Source organism: Colletotrichum destructivum, chromosome 6, assembly GCF_034447905.1.
Source record: "Colletotrichum destructivum chromosome 6, complete sequence".
In the NCBI taxonomy this organism is placed as follows: Eukaryota; Fungi; Ascomycota; class Sordariomycetes; order Glomerellales; family Glomerellaceae; genus Colletotrichum; species Colletotrichum destructivum.
In genome coordinates this window covers 2,127,101-2,142,087 of record NC_085901.1, presented here as the reverse complement: position 1 = coordinate 2,142,087, position 14,987 = coordinate 2,127,101, and the positions used below count along the sequence as shown (strand labels likewise).

Genomic DNA, 14,987 nt, shown 5'->3' with positions numbered 1-14,987 from the left:
TGCCTTGTTTGCATGTCCCGTCTATCATATAAAGCCTCAACACTCGCACCGCCGACGATCATGTGTTAGTCGGCCCTGCCATGAAGGCGCTGTTTTCACTTTATCAGCTGGTGCCCTTGTCGGAAGCCGAATATGGCCGTTGTGCCCCCGCTAGGATGTGAGCATTGTTCAAGAAGCCGGTTGCAGGAGCTGGGTTCCCTGGCACGAGCCGTCAACCAGACGGCTTTGACGACGAACGAGTTGGATGGGACCCTGATAGCACTCAACACCCGTGCAGACGACGACGCGGACGCCGAAACCATACAGACGGTGCTATGGGTTCTTGTTTCTATATCAGCACTGTTCCTGGGGTTGAGGATATACTGCAAGGTGTCCTATTCATACACAAAGATTCGGTTTGAGGATATACTCCTCATAGCGTCTTGGGTGCGAGCCCCAGGGGCGTTACTATGTCCCGAAGCCGCTGCTGACACAGGATGTACAGATGGTTCTTGCAACGGATGCGTCGCTAAACGAGTTCATCATCAAGTCCCGGTTTGGCCGCCCCGGGTTCCCCATAACCGTCGATAACATATCCGTGCTTGCAATTATCGGGCTGGCGTCCATCACCTGCTCGTTTGTTGGCCAGGTGTGGAGCAAGACAGCATTCGCCATTTCACTCCTCCGAATGTGCGATGGCTGGAAGAAAGCCTTCGTATGGTTTTCCATCATCTCCATGAATGTCTTGTTCACATTCTCCGCATTGTCGTTCTGGATCGGGTGCGTCCCTCTCGAAAAGAGATGGAAGCCCTTTAGTGAGGGAACCTGCTATGATCTGAAATGGGTTGTGTCATTCGGCATATTCATCAGTGGTAAGTTCATGGCCTTTCAGTATGTTATTCGTATTTGTACTAACAATGCCTCAAGTTTACTCTGGTGTACTTGACATCGCGTTGGCCATCGTTCCATGGCTAATTCTAATGCGACCCACCCCGGCCGAAGCATCATCGGGACTGACATTAAGCAAGAAAGAGAAGATTGGTGTCTCCGTGGCGATGAGTATGGGAGTTTTGTAAGCGCCTTCTATCAACAACCGCAGCCCATAAACACTGGCTAACAAGAAACAGAGCCGGCGTGGCTGCTTTTGTCAAAGCTTCCTATATGCGGTCCGTGAATGACACCACTGGTGACTTCTCTCGTGAGTTCGGTTTTTGGTCATGATGTAAAGGCCTGATATGTTGACTTGGAGACGCAGACGGAGGAGCGGAACTGGCCGTTTGGGCAGCAGCCGAAACGGCAATCACCATCATGGCGGCGACCATTCCAGTACTACGGGTGATGCTGCGCGACACCGCAGTCAAGACGCGATTTCTTCCCGAAGCCATCAGAATGAAAGTCCGGGGTACTGTCAGAAGATCCGAAAGAGATTCGGGAATGCCCATGCAGCAGCAGCCAGGAGAGGACAAGTCACCCATCGTCGGCTCGGGAAATTCAATAGCTACTGCCGGGGCTTCCTCTTCCTCGTCCGGCTCGACGGTCGACTCCAGCAAGACACTTATGACCAAGCAGGGAGAACCTAGACGGAAACGGAATGGATGAGCACAACCCCAGCCAGCCCAGCAGCTGACCTAACGACGTGACGATAGAACTTGACGAACTCCAGAAAATCAATAATGTTAATAATGAAGGCTCGATTTCAACAGAAACAGGGTTGCATTGAATGTTCAATTAGAGTTGTATTGTTCCCCGGAACTCAGAAAACCTTCACGGACTTCCTATCCTACTCTTGTCCAATGGGCTTGCCTTGGAGCTGCCATGCCATCGGGGCCGACGCAGCCACCAGAGGTGCTGTTGGACCGCCCTCCCTTGGGTCGTCCAAGATGAAGTTCATGGGGAAGCCAATGTCGAAGGTCTTGTAGCTTTCAATCTTTTGAATCTGCTCCTTCGTGAGGCGGATGCTCAGTGCCTTGATGTTGTCCTCCAGGTGTTCGACCTTGCGGCCGCCGACCATGGGGAACACGTAACGAGCCTTCTGCATCACGTATGCCAGGGCAATCTGCTGAATGCTTTCGGTTCCATGCTCCGTGGCAATCTGCTCGAGGACTTCGCTGGCCCTGCGCTCGTCGTCAGACTGTTCCGAGCCAAACAGGGATCGGAGGCCTTCGCCAGCCTTGCGGCGTTCCTCAATCTGCTTCTTGGACTGCAGCTTGCCGCCTCCAAGGACGTCCCATGGACACAGCGCCATGCCAAAGTGTCGGGCCATGGGAATGATGTCCCGCTCGAGATCGCGGACCAAAACACTCCACCGACCCTGGTAGACGGAGAAGGGCGTCTTCCCGTGCGCCTTGGCGTAGGTGTTCGCAGCGGATACGACCCAAGCGGGTGTGTCAGAAGCGCCCAGGTACAGAACCTTACCCTGCTCGACAAGGATGTGGAGGGAGTCCATGAGTTCCTCGACGGAGGTGGTCCAGTCCCACCAATGGACGTAGAGCAGGTCGATGTAGTCTGTCTGCAGCTTCTTGAGCGAGTCCCGGACCGAGAGGTGCAGCGACTTCTTGTGGTTGCCCGAGTAGTTGACACACTTGCCCGGCCCAAGCGCATGCTGGCGGTACTGCGTCGTGAATTTGGTCGCGATAAACATGACGTCCCGGTTTTTCCTGGCGGCCATCCAATTTCCCAGAATCTGTTCCGACTGCTCGTCTTGATAGTTATTGGCCGTGTCGATAAAGTTGCCGCCGGCGTCATAAAAGGCGTCGAGCAGCTTGTGGGACTGGGCTTCGTCCATGGAGCCCATGAACGAGGACCACGCGGAGCCGATGGACATCGCGCCGAGACATAGCGGAGATACTCTGACGCCGGCGGTGGTGGACAGGACGCGGTACCTGCCGAGCTCGGTTTTGGGCTCTGGGGCCGGTTCGAAGATGCTAGGCATTGTAAAGATTGATGGAGGTTTCGGAGTCTGAAGATTTTGGTATAAAGCGAGCGAGAAACACTTCTGGGGGAGATGGGCAGTACGTCCGAAACTAGAGTGCGTCTGACAATGTTCCCCTTTATACCACTAATGTCTTCGCAACACCCAGCCAGCGGATCAACATTGGCTGGTGGTGTGCTTAACGTTCATGAAATCGACCGAAACCTTAACTCCGGGAAACGCTGACTGTCTGTCATCATTGAACGGTGCACACATCACACTGGAGGCCGTCTGTGCTCATTGGCCCCCACCATGACGTTCAAATGGACCCGAGGTCGAGATCAGGATGATCGAGCTCGCTTTCGGCTGGCCCCTGCTTCTGCTGGCTGGCCATGAGAATATGTGGTGCAGGACCTATCCAGTCGAGGGCCCGCGACCCCGTAACCCCGTTAACCCCGTGATGGATAGGCGGGCGCTGGAAGCAGTAGGGACGGGTGCATCGGAGTTAGAGGCCGACAATTTTGGGGTCCGTTGTGAGCTTACATCCGCCGGCGGTTCTATACCGGACGTTCAATTTCGTCGGCAGCACACCAGAGCGTTAAGCATTCGTGTTGTGGCTTTCTTATTTGAGTTTGAGATCATCGAAGGCGTGTTTGGCGGAGTATTGAGGTCCATGGTCCGTGGCTAACTACGAAATGCTGACGGGTGACAATTAATCAGCACGACAAAGACTTCGTTTCGCAGATTGGCCAAAAGACGAGACATCGTGACATCGAGACTGTCAACAAAGATGTTGGCCTGGTGGATGCCCAGCCCGTCCGGGTTGATCCCAGCCTTCGCCGGGCACATCTTGACTGCATGTGTGTTGCTGACCGAGTGATGATAGCTTCGTCTGGGTATATATATATATATCACAGCATACCCTTCAATTCGTATGATTAGTCCCAAAGAAAACAGAGGTTACCCACTACATACAAAATTCCTGCTTTCCCATGCTCACGACAGAGGTACACCTCGTTAATTGGCCTCGGACGTGTTCTATCATGGTAAGTATCTAGACATCATTTATGGAAGACACCTTCCAGTCCGGTTGTCGGCAAAACGACAAGACCCATCTCTTTGAAAACATCATCTCTTTGGGTCTGATCTACTCTGCATCGAACAGAATATAGGTGACTTTTGCGGTGCGGGATTCTGCAATGCTGATGGCCGAGAAAGGGGCAGACCCGCGTCTCAAGCCTTTGCCTTTCAACCCACGCAGGACTGCTGGGCCGTGTAATCCCCTCGACTCAGTTTCTGACGTTTGTTTATCCTCTGTTTCTCTGAAGATCCCTCTTTCTCGCACTTCAGCGTTATCCATAGTATAGGAAAGTGAGGAAGGGCCTCGGGAGGACTCGATTGTGATCAGCACGTCCGTCCATCAAGGCCCTCAAATTCCTAGCAGGCGGGGCAGCGTGTACATCTTCGCTGAGATAGCGGCTCCCATCGTGACCGCCTCGTCTGGATCGCAGTCGCCATCGGCGCCGTACGAACACCTCAAAGGATCTCTACCGCCGAAGAAATCTCGCACCAGTGACCGCGCCCTTTCGTTGCGGGCGTACTCGCCAACCAGCACGATGTCGTCAACATCCCCTCTCGTCAAGCCCGCCTCTCGGATGACCAGGTCCAAATACGCAAGCGCCTGTTCAAAGGGGTCCTCACTGCCACGGGATCCTGTAAGGTGGGAGCCTTGGATAATGTCCCCCATCTCCTCGCCGAGGGCTGTATCAGTAACATCTGCCAGGTCTTCAAAGACGCCCCAGTCGTATCCCAGCAAAGACACCTCGAAATGCCGCCGTCCCATCTCGACAACCAGACCGACGCGCTCGTCTTGGTGATCGTGGAGTCCGAAAGCCAAGCCAGCAGCCCGCGGGGCTGGCAAGAGCCTCAAGGCGCTCAGCCCGACCGACTCGGCAGCTTCCCTGATCGCTCGCCGCTCATCGTCGCGGACGCGACTCGGGACGGCGATGACGATGTGCGTTGTCGACTGGCCGAGCCACTGGTCCGCCGTGGCCTTGAGCCGAGCGAGGGTGAGCGGCAGCGTCTCGGCAATAGCCACTCCTCCGTCGTGTGTATGCGTGCCCGGACCGTTCTTCGGGTTCGGGAAGGCTCTGTTGAGGAAGTACTCCGACTCTTCTGCACGGCAGAGTAAACGGCTGGATTACAAAGTTGGCAAGGTGAGCGCGCGTTGGATGAAACCGGGGCATTCTTACCTGGGTTGAAAAAACGTCACGTCGAGCGGCTCGCTCAGCCCCGAGTGCAAGGCGCGACGGTTTGCTCTGGACAGACTAAAGCCTGGCGCGTAAAAGTCTAGGTTAGTTACAAAGCATGGAAGCGAGAGCAAATATCGCCGTTGACATATTTACTCTGGCCCTCGGCGGGGATATTGACAGCGCCCTTTGCGAAGACTCCCACGCTGGAATAGGATGGGCCGAGGCTCTGGGAACGTCAGATGAGGTTAGTTTCAAGAGGGTACCGGCGCCGTGGCTGATACGACAATTCAGGTAGGGGTTCTCGCTCACAAAAGCAACGACATGTCCATAAGACCTGGCCTCACGAGTAGCGACGACGACAGAGGGGGATGCCGAGAACAGCAGAAGGAGGACAAGGGTTGCGAATAGCCCCAGGTCGCAGACTCGTTGATGAGGTTGCCTCGACATGGCCATGCGTACGATGAGAATTTGGAAACAAAGAATGCTTGGGCTTGTCGAGCAAGCTGCGAGTCTCGAGGAAAGATGTTTTGATGAGGGGAGGCTGTGTGGTTCAGCTTGGTTGGACTTTGCGTACCATCTGGACTACATAACAACTCAGAAATGGCAGTCAGAGTCTCCCAAAGGGTTTATTCAGTTGCCTGCGACGTGGGAGCCGATCCCCTGTCGTTATCCTTGTCCACGTCAGGCTTCGTTGACCTTGACTCCAGACCAAACCCCACATTGTCTTTTGGTCCGCTAGACAAAAGGAGCAGCACACAGCCAGTACGCTATGCACGTAAAAAAAAAAAAAGATTTTGATCTCATATCGAATCGGCTATTCATGCATCTATGTCCAGTACACATCAACCCGAATACATGGATGGCGTGGTATCATGTATTCATCTCGTCTCAGTCTCGGCGTCCGCGTCTTGTCGACCCAGTGATGCCCAAAATTAAGCATTACCCAAAGTATTACACGAAGATTATGTCTTGGTATTCCCTGCTACGGGATATGTGGCGTTTGGTTTGCGATGTGCGGTTCATCAGATCATCATCGCCCACGCCAGGGCACCAGCAAGGGCCCCACCGGCAGACAAGACGGCGCGGCCAGCAGCGTTGACCTCGACGACAGTGTTCGTGCTCGTGGGTCTCGGCGCGCCGGTTGTGCCCGTAGGCGTCACGGGGATGCCGATGTTGGCGCCGCCATCGACGGTCCGCGAGGCGGTAGGAGGGTTAACGGCGGTGGAAGTGGGACCATCGGTCTCCGTCTCTGGTTCATCGGTCTCGGAAGCGGACTTGTCGGTAACGGATGGCTTCGCCGTCTCGGACTCGGTGGTGCTCGATGCAGTGGTCTTGGTCTCCGTGGGGGAGGTGGTGGAAGTGGAAGCAGAGCTAGTGGTGGGCGCTACGGACTTGCTGGTCGTGGTAGGCTTGGGTTCCTCCTTACCGCCCGAGGGCTCGCCACTCTTGGGGTCGCGGTACCAGTTGGAAGCAGGGTCACCCAGGCACTCGCCGACAGTGGAAAACTCGAAGCCCTTCTCCTTGGCGACATCAATCATGTACTGAACGAAGCCGTTGACGGTGAAGGAGTGAATGTCGTGGGAGAGTGCGATGAAGGAAGAGCTGGCGGGGTTGGCCGAGTTGATGGCGCTCGAGTACGCCTCCTTGGAGTTGGCGCCGCCGTCAACCCAGTCCTTGGTATCGAGGTTGTAATCGGTCTTTGATGAAATGTCAATAAATGAGCCAAGGTAACGCAGCAAGGTCGAGATGAGAAGACAACACAACATACCACGTGGTAGGAAAGATCGTTAAGGGTGGAAATACACTGGCCATCACAGTGAGTGTATGGCGGGCGGAAATAGGTGGGCACGATGCCGAGAACCTTGGCGAAGATCTCTTCATTCTTGACCAACTCCTCGACCTGCTCGTCACGGGAAATGGTGTTGAAGTCTTTGTGGCTCCACGAGTGGCTGGCGAGTTGGTGGCCGGCGCCCAACATGCGCTTCAGCAGAGGGGTGTAAGTCGGGTTGGCGACGCCGTTGTTACCATTGGTGCCGACGAGGTAAAAGGTGGCCTTGATGTTGCCGTTTTTCTCGAGGGTGTCGAGGACCTTCTCGGTGTACTCTCCGGGACCGTCGTCGAAAGTCAAGGCAACCTTGCCGTTGACGGTGCAGTGGGTGATGCTGACGCCATACGGAACGCTCCCGAATCGAGGACGAGGCAGGTCTCTGGCGGTGAAGGCAGATGAAGACTCGAGAGGAACGGCGGCGGCCAGTCCACCAGAGGCGGCAATGGCCGCGAGGAGGGAAAGCGAGTGTACTCTAACAAGCATCTTGGCTGGATGGTGCGGTATAGAAGCGAGTGTCTGCGGTGGATGAGGGAGATATCGTCGGTACGCGGTCATAGTTACGGGGAGAGTGTGATACACTTATATCCAACCAACAACGCCAAGGGATGACCCACAAGCCTTCCCGTGCATGAGAAAGCCCCGGGAAGAAGATAAAATGAAAGTGATGGGCTAACCCGCCGAGCAGTGCGTGGGGAAGGCTGGGCAGGAGTTGATCGTAGGCGCGGCGCCATGTCCGTGTGCCGCGCCCGACGGCGGCGGCCGAGTTTTCGGGCAACATGGGGTCGCAGGCATCTCGCTGGCGCTGAACTTTCTTGGCTGGACGGCCCCAGAAATAGGAGGATCGGAGGCAAGGAGAGAACGGGGGGAGGGGAGGGGATGTGGTTCAGTACACGAGCAAGTCTGTCTTGCAACTTGCAAGGTTGAGTGCTTGTCCCGCAAGGGGCGCGGCCACGGGGTATGGCTTAATGTCGGAAGGAAAGGGCGGCGGGGAGATCGCAGCCACCGCTGGTGCCAGTGAGAACGAGTGTATGGTGTGTGACTATGACGGCTGTCTGCAAGGCGCCAGGGCCAGCGCGGGACGTCCATACGGAGGAGGAGAGATATTGCGATCTCGTACTATTAGTGTTGATTTTTTTTCTTTTGCGGGGGACGCTGTGAGCAAACAGAGCGCACGACCACCGGCTGATGCTGGTAGTGGGATCGTCGCAAAGGACTCAGGCGAAGAAGAAATGAGAGCCAAGAAGGTCGGGTTAACCGTTAGTCAGGGCCGCTGGCCTTGGTTGTCGAAGTCCTCGTGTAGTGCCCCCCCTGACTCAAACAGGCAAAAGGTGACAATACGAGCATTGGCAGACCCAAGTGACTGGATGTCAAAATTGCAGTCCCGATGGTGTGCGCCCGAGGAGGCACTTGGCAGCAGTTCGGTTTTTTATTTTTAATCCCCGTTCTTGGCTTGTGGTACCAGCCACGACAGCAACTGGGCTTCCCATGGGCTTGTACTCTTCGGGGGGGGGGGGGGGGGGGGGGGGGAGGAGCCAGCTGTAGGCAGACGCAGACATTCTAGTTCAGCGAGGGATGGAGGAACTTTGGTCGACAACGGCTTCTCTTGCGTGTAAGATGGGCGCCGGGTGCGGCGCAGGCCCAAACGAAGGGAGCTGCTGGTCGGAGATGCTCTGTGCCCGGGGGGTGGGGCGACGCTGGGTCGTCTCTCTCGTCTGGCGATGCCATCCATCCAGCTTTGGTTTTTCTTGTCTCTTCTCGAGGGGTTTGCGACGGGGGCTAGTCTTGGCGCATTAGGGCCGTACATGAATGGTGTTTGACGCAAGGGACGCCGTCTCTGTGATTGGTCGTTAGCATCAGCCACTTGGGCGAAGTACAGGTACTGCCGTCTGTCTGGTCGCACATTGCCGTCTTGTCTGTCGCTCTTGTCGTCTGAGGAAGGGGAGGGCAAAACTCCCTTCTACAATGGAAACGGCCGACATGAACAGGTTCGTGTTGCGCGGACGACGGTAGAAGAGGAGTCTGTCTCCCTGCCGCCGTGTTTCCTGCGCGTTCGGACGACGGATGGGAGGAACAGGCCGGGAGATTGATGTTGGCGGCCAAAAGGCTAAAGCTCTTAGATGGGGCACGGAGCGACGACGGCGTGGCTGGTCCGCGTCTCAGTGTGTTCCCGTCGGCGGCGTGGGCGGTTTGTTGATGTACCCATCAGAGCCCATGGCGCCGTTGCCTGTGGCTCGGATCAACTTGAGACGAACGAAGGATTGGTTAGTGGCTTCCTTCCATTGCTTCTTCGTCTTCTCGCGCGGGCTTATTTTTGTCGTTGACATGGCCGTCGCTCATCCCCGTCTTCGTTGCTCGGGTCAGATGATGGGTGGTGTGTTCGGGTTGGTATCGGTCTCTTGTCGCTCTCATTTCCGAGGCGCATACTCTCTTGCCTGCAAGCTGTTGTGCAGTGCTGTGTCCTGCTGTGCCGTAGGTACCTAGACAGGTACATCTGTACTTCGTACACTACCTACAGAGACCGAGTTGCTCAGTGGACCGAGATGCGAGAATAGGCCTCAGCAAGTGGTCGTTGGGCGACATGGCCAAATGGACAGACGGGTGGGTAAAGATGACCAACTTTCTGCCAACAGCATGTTGAGTCTGGCCTTGTCCCACGTCAGATTGATTGGGTCCAAATATGGCACCTTTGTATGGGTGGGATCTCTCTCGTATTGGCCCGCCCTTAAAGATGCGATGGGGAGGAAGTATATCCGTCAGACCGAGCTTTGCCGAAGGGGGATGGGATGGAGCCTGGGAGAGCCAAGAATGGAGGGCAGACAGGCATGTGCTTGGGCAGGTTGGCACGGCAGGTGCGGCAGGTACGGATAGGGGATACCCAGCATAGAATTCCATTTCCATGGGTTCGACTGGTTTCATCAGCCTTACGCGGATGAATGCACGGCCACCACTGTTTCCTCTTTCCATTCTCCTCTTCCCTCCATTTCTTCCTGCCTTTACTACTATGAGAGTAGGTAGGGTAGTTGGGTGGGTAGGCAGCAGGTACGTTCTTGATGCTCCGTCCTGCCAATTCCGTCAGGCAACTGCGATCAAAGCACGTGCGCTAATCACGTGCATCCTTCGTTCAACGTCAATGCGAAGCGGCAGCGAGCCACAGCCACAGCTTCCTCGCACAGTCCCTTAGGGCGCCGCCTCGTCACAGTGAAAACTCATTATGCGCCGCACTGCCCTGTGTTTTTGTCTGCATCTCCAGGCCTACCGACGACTGGCTCTCCGGCAACACAAGCCGGTCTCCCATTCGTAGTGTTCTCGGTCATGCATTCGGCGGAGAGACACGGACGAGGGGAGGGGGGATGGCTCACTTCCCTGTCCTAACCATTTTCCCTCTTTGATTTCCGGTCCAAAATCGGAACAATATAAAATGTGAGGCCAGTTCTCAGGAACATGGATCATGGTTTCACCATGTCGGCAGAGCCAAGACTTGTTTGTTGCTTATTCTTGTCTTAGTCTCACTTTTTGGTCTTATTCCTCGCGTGTCACAGACGGGTGAGAGTGAGTTTACCGTGCATCTTTTTGCCATTCATGTTTTTGATTTTCGTCCAGTCCCCCATCTCATTTGTCTGACAACCCGCCAAGGCCCGCCTTGCCTTTCCCACGGGAACATTTCACTCCTTCCCCCCTCTCCCGGCCTTGCATCTCACTGCAGATCACCATTTTCCCGGCTCTCCATGGCAAATGTACCGCCAAGAAGCAGCGCTCGACCCGAGCCCCAATGATGGCCCCCAAATATGCTGCGTCGGCACTGGTTCACCGCTCCCTCTTCATTCTCCGGGAGCAGCAAGCAAGCATCCCTCCAGCAAAAAGCTTGTCTGTATTACCCCCCCCCCCCCCTTAGGACGCGGATGAGACAGCTCGCCGGGGATACAGTGATTGAAGCAATGAAATTCACCCGTGTTTCACTCTTTGCGTCATCCCGCCCTGCTCCATAGTATGAGTGTCTTGTCTGGACTGCATCGATGGATGAGAGCGCATGTCGGCGCAGGACGTAGGATCCAGTCCGGCGCGTCTGCGCACTCGTCGATGCATTGCGGTCCAGCATCTATCTCCAAGGCGCCGACACAGCCCCTCATCTCACCACATCTTTCGGGCAACTGGGAATATCACGTCCGAGATCGTCCGATGAGACTGCCAAGATCTGCAGGCTTTCAGCTACCTGTTTAACGAGACGGCAGCCTGCTTGAAGTCGGAATCCGGTTCGATTGTTCAGAGGGGTTACCGCTTACACGCCATCGCCTCCCGGAACCCATGGCTCGTTTTTTTGGATGTCGATGTTTCACTGGCTGAAATGGCCGCTTCGATTTGCAGCCTGTCAGCTCTGCTTCTTTGCTCTTGAACCTGGATTCTGCCTGGCCGCCTGACATCGCCAACCCTCCTTCTCTTGGTTTTCACAGGGACAGCTCCGTTGCTTGAGAGGTGCCCCCAAGTGATTAGTGACGATTCTTTTGTTGCTGTTCTCCTTACTCTCGGCTCTCAGTCTGGGAAAACAACGGTAGTCGGTAGGTGTCTTGAGTGGCCATAACCACTTCCGTGTGATCGATTGCCTACATCGTTCCTACCCGATTATTCTCTGGAGGTTCTCGTCGATGAAACATGTGCGCTTTCGTCATCCACATCGCATCCACCGAACAATGGTGGCTGCCATCCTTGCTCATTATGTTTCAATCATCTTCTATTCTTCACCTACGGCAGACGTGGTAATTGGAGAAGTAAATAAAGGCTGAGCGAAATGAACGTCGGTGATGGCGCGTTCAATTACACGCAGCATACATGATACGGCCGAGACGCCGACCTCATAGAGCATGATGCTCGACTTTCCTCAGTAATAGTTGTCTTTCCTCCCAGCATTGAGAGTGAAAACAAGACATCCGGCCTGCGTACTGCCGCCGATGCCGCCGTTGTTGCCTAAGCAGGTCGTTGATCAGTACCCGTCCCGACTACTGCAATTCCCAAAAAAGTCACGGAAGAGAACAACACAAAGGGACATGAACTCACACTTCGCATAGTTGTCCTTCATGATATCGACGCATGACGGCCCGCCCGGCCCCAGCGGGTACCCGATGTCCTGGAATCCCTGCTTCGTGCGGCACTTGGCGCGCCAGAGGACCTTGTAGTCCTGGATGACGCCCATTTGGTCCTTGTAGCGCCAGCGCCAGGCGTGCAGCGGGTGGTCTATGGTGTCGTCAACGATCGTGAGGGTATCGCGTGCAAAGTCCGACTCGCAGAAGCGCTTGGCCCCCTTGTTGACGGCATCGCGGTGGACGTCCGGATGCCGCTTGTACTCCGGCTCTTTCGGGTCGTTGCAGTTGATCTGCTGGAGCTCAAAGGGGGCTTCCTCGCGGGGCCGCAACGGCGCCAATGACACGGAGCGGAGGGAGATCGGGCTGCGACTAGATCGGGTCCCGAAGAAACGGTCCTGTTCGGGGTTGGTTTTGCCCGAGGGGTGACTGTACAACCGGGGGCCGAGGATTTGGTCCTCAACAGCATCTGATCTACCCGGAGGGTTGAGAGGGGAGGTCGGAGGGAGCTGGATGGGCTCGAGGTGGACGCTGATGCCTCTCCCAACGGCGAGTGCCGTGAGAGCGAGGAATGCTAACGAGAAACCGAGTGAGCGGTAGCGCATGATGTCCTGTCGGCGACGGGGTAAGAGACAGTGTCAAATGGGGGTCATCAGCATTTCAGGTTGGCACTTGGAGTCTGTTCATCGGATGCAATGTGACCTATACGTTGTAAAGAAGCACGCTCAGGGTTACCGCCTCATATCTATATGGGAGAGTATGTTGCCACTGCTCTCGCGTTTGGCTCGTTACACAGTAGTAACCAAAATGATCATTGAATGATCTACGCTCGTTGTTCTTTATACGGCTCTATTGTTCAATTCTCATGTTTCCGGTCTCAGGCCACAGGACGGGCCCCTTACAGGCTGTCCCTCCACCCCTAGTAAACGAGATTGGGAAAACGATTAGACATGAAATAATTGCGTATCAGTTTGGGGCAACCTTCCATAGTCTACTTGGTAGCCCATTAGTACTGTCATCCTGCCAAGTTGACGATCTCTTAGACCAGAACGGTGACGAACTAGGGTCCAACAGCTCAGGGCTGGGCAAGTCATACAAATAGTCACTCACAACCGCTTCGGAGCATCACACAAGTGCTCACCAAGGATGCAAGGATGGTAACAATGCTGTCTCTTTGCTAATCCTCTACCTGAGTCCCTTACTGCCTGGCGCTGTCAGGCCGATACCCGTGCTTGTCCGCCCAGTGCGCCACGACCCGGAAGAAACACCTCCTGTGCTCGCTGAAAAGACCGTCTTCGCAAAACAGGAACAAGGGGAGCGTCCACCAGACGGAGAGGTCGTCGTGCGACCCGTCCACCGCGTAGACGCCCGTCAGCGTCCACATGACGATGCTGCACAGCGGGCAGCAGACCTTGGAGATGCCGATAAACTTACCCACGCGCGTGCGCGTGCCCTGGAGCTGGTTGTCCGGCCTCCTCTGGAGAAGGTAGTGATCTAGAACTTGCATCTCACAGTGGGTCAGCCTGCTCATGGCCTTACCTCTTCCCTGGATCACCGGGTTGTTGGGGGCCGCCAGCGCGAAGAACCGGACGTTGACTATGGTGCCGTCGTCGTCGTCAGCGTGCTGCGAGCGGCAATACCGTGGGAGGAACCCGGAGATGACTTCCAAATGCGTCAGGGGCTCTGCGATACAAGTCAGCACGGAGGGAAAGCTCTGGATGAGCTCCTCTTCCTTGACGCCGCAAAGATTCGGTGGCTTGCTTGACGACCGGAGACGCTCGAGGAGGCTACGAAGTCCGTCTCTGATATCGCTGGCGATCCGGTTGCGCAGTAAGCGAACCGCCGCCTGAGACGCTCGGTGAAGCCGCAAGAGATGCGTCGAGGACAGTGAGCTGTCCGGAATGATCTGGCCCACCGAAATTTGTGCAATTTCCGTCGTCCCGTGAGTCGACTGCGCGCCGCACTTGCGAATGACGATTCTCTGGTTCATGCCAAGACAATGGAGCTCTTCCGGCTCGTGCTCTTCTAGTAACCATGTCAGCACATGTCAGCACAGTCATGTAATCCTTACCGCTTCGGTTGTCTGTCGTTTTGGTGCCGAGACAAGGCTTCGGCCTGGACCCGTTGTTCTCCCGAGTTTGTTTGTAGATCCTGTTGACGTCGTAGTTGATCCGGACGAGCGGGTGGCGTAAAGACAGTCTCTCAACCTCATCGGACGGAACATTCCTCGAGGTTCCGTTCAAAATTCCGAGAAGAATGCCAAAGAACTTGAAGTCCTCTTCCTGGAGCCCCTTGTTCTTCGCCAGTCTGAAGTTCAGGGTAGACTTTCTGTCACTGCCGTCCCCCTTCTGGACAACGTCACAGCCGACCGCGCCCACGTGATCGAACACGCCGTTTGAAACCCCGCTAACAGTTTGCAGGAAGTAAGCGAGTGCCCTTTGCAGAGATTCCATCTCCGCGCCGAGGTCGGTGGTGCGGATGAAGGCCGGGGCGGGCAGGTCACTGACGAAGTCCCGGAACTGGAGCTCGGGCAACTTGCTTGCTTCGCGGAAGAGGACCCTGGTCTTTGGAGAACCTAGAAACTTAGTATACTCGTTTAGAAGGTTCTGTGCAGTGAGTTTGTCTTCAGGCGGACTCAATCTATTGAGCCTTGCGGTTCTGTTGTGGGCCACCAGCGATGTCGATGGGGTGTCGACTTTTCGCGGGGTTTCGACTTGTCGGGCGAACGAGGCGTGTCGTGTGGTAGGCATGTTAGTCTTATGAGCGCTGAAAGTTGGATATGGTGCATTTCGAGTCTCTCATGTTGAAATCCATGTTCTCTGATAGCCTTTTATCCCACAGGCGTCTTTTCATCCAACAAAGACATTGTAGACGTCTGGAGCAGCTCAGGTCAGAACTGACCCATCACTAGTGACTACACGAGTTGTAGCTGCGAAGATTTGATA

At 55.4% G+C, this 14,987-nt stretch overlaps 6 protein-coding genes across 6 annotated transcripts; 1 reads left to right on the top strand and 5 right to left on the bottom strand.

Annotated features, from left to right (window-relative positions):
- Positions 1-132: 132 nt before the first annotated feature.
- CDEST_09848 (uncharacterized protein) lies at positions 133-1,578 on the top strand (the record flags this gene model as incomplete). Its single annotated transcript, XM_062926006.1, has 5 exons — positions 133-426; positions 485-851; positions 907-1,051; positions 1,107-1,177; positions 1,235-1,578. The coding sequence occupies 5 exons, from the start codon at positions 133-135 to the stop codon at positions 1,576-1,578; spliced, it is 1,221 nt and encodes a 406-aa protein (XP_062782057.1).
- Positions 1,579-1,633: 55 nt separating this feature from the next.
- Positions 1,634-3,037, bottom strand: CDEST_09847 (Putative NADP-dependent oxidoreductase domain-containing protein). Its single transcript, XM_062926005.1, has one exon. It carries the CDS (start codon positions 2,909-2,911, stop codon positions 1,760-1,762), a length of 1,152 nt encoding a protein of 383 aa, XP_062782056.1. The 5' UTR covers positions 2,912-3,037; the 3' UTR covers positions 1,634-1,759.
- A 1,282-nt stretch (positions 3,038-4,319) lies between these two features.
- Positions 4,320-5,595, bottom strand: CDEST_09846 (Putative Heat shock protein 70 family; the record flags this gene model as incomplete). Its single annotated transcript, XM_062926004.1, has 2 exons — positions 4,320-5,065; positions 5,406-5,595. 2 exons carry the CDS (start codon positions 5,593-5,595, stop codon positions 4,320-4,322), a joined length of 936 nt encoding a protein of 311 aa, XP_062782055.1.
- Positions 5,596-5,677: 82 nt separating this feature from the next.
- CDEST_09845 (Putative NodB domain, glycoside hydrolase/deacetylase, beta/alpha-barrel) lies at positions 5,678-9,334 on the bottom strand. Its single transcript, XM_062926003.1, has 2 exons — positions 6,911-9,334; positions 5,678-6,839 (listed from the first exon to the last, which is right to left on the bottom strand). Exons 1-2 carry the CDS (start codon positions 7,523-7,525, stop codon positions 6,165-6,167), a joined length of 1,290 nt encoding a protein of 429 aa, XP_062782054.1. The 5' UTR covers positions 7,526-9,334; the 3' UTR covers positions 5,678-6,164.
- Positions 9,335-11,843: 2,509 nt separating this feature from the next.
- Positions 11,844-12,647, bottom strand: CDEST_09844 (uncharacterized protein; the record flags this gene model as incomplete). The annotated part of the gene is made up of 2 exons (XM_062926002.1): positions 11,844-11,929; positions 12,020-12,647. The coding sequence occupies 2 exons, from the start codon at positions 12,645-12,647 to the stop codon at positions 11,844-11,846; spliced, it is 714 nt and encodes a 237-aa protein (XP_062782053.1).
- Positions 12,648-13,240: 593 nt separating this feature from the next.
- Positions 13,241-14,792, bottom strand: CDEST_09843 (uncharacterized protein; the record flags this gene model as incomplete). Its single annotated transcript, XM_062926001.1, has 2 exons — positions 13,241-14,067; positions 14,114-14,792. 2 exons carry the CDS (start codon positions 14,790-14,792, stop codon positions 13,241-13,243), a joined length of 1,506 nt encoding a protein of 501 aa, XP_062782052.1.
- Between the last annotated feature and the right edge of the window lie 195 nt (positions 14,793-14,987).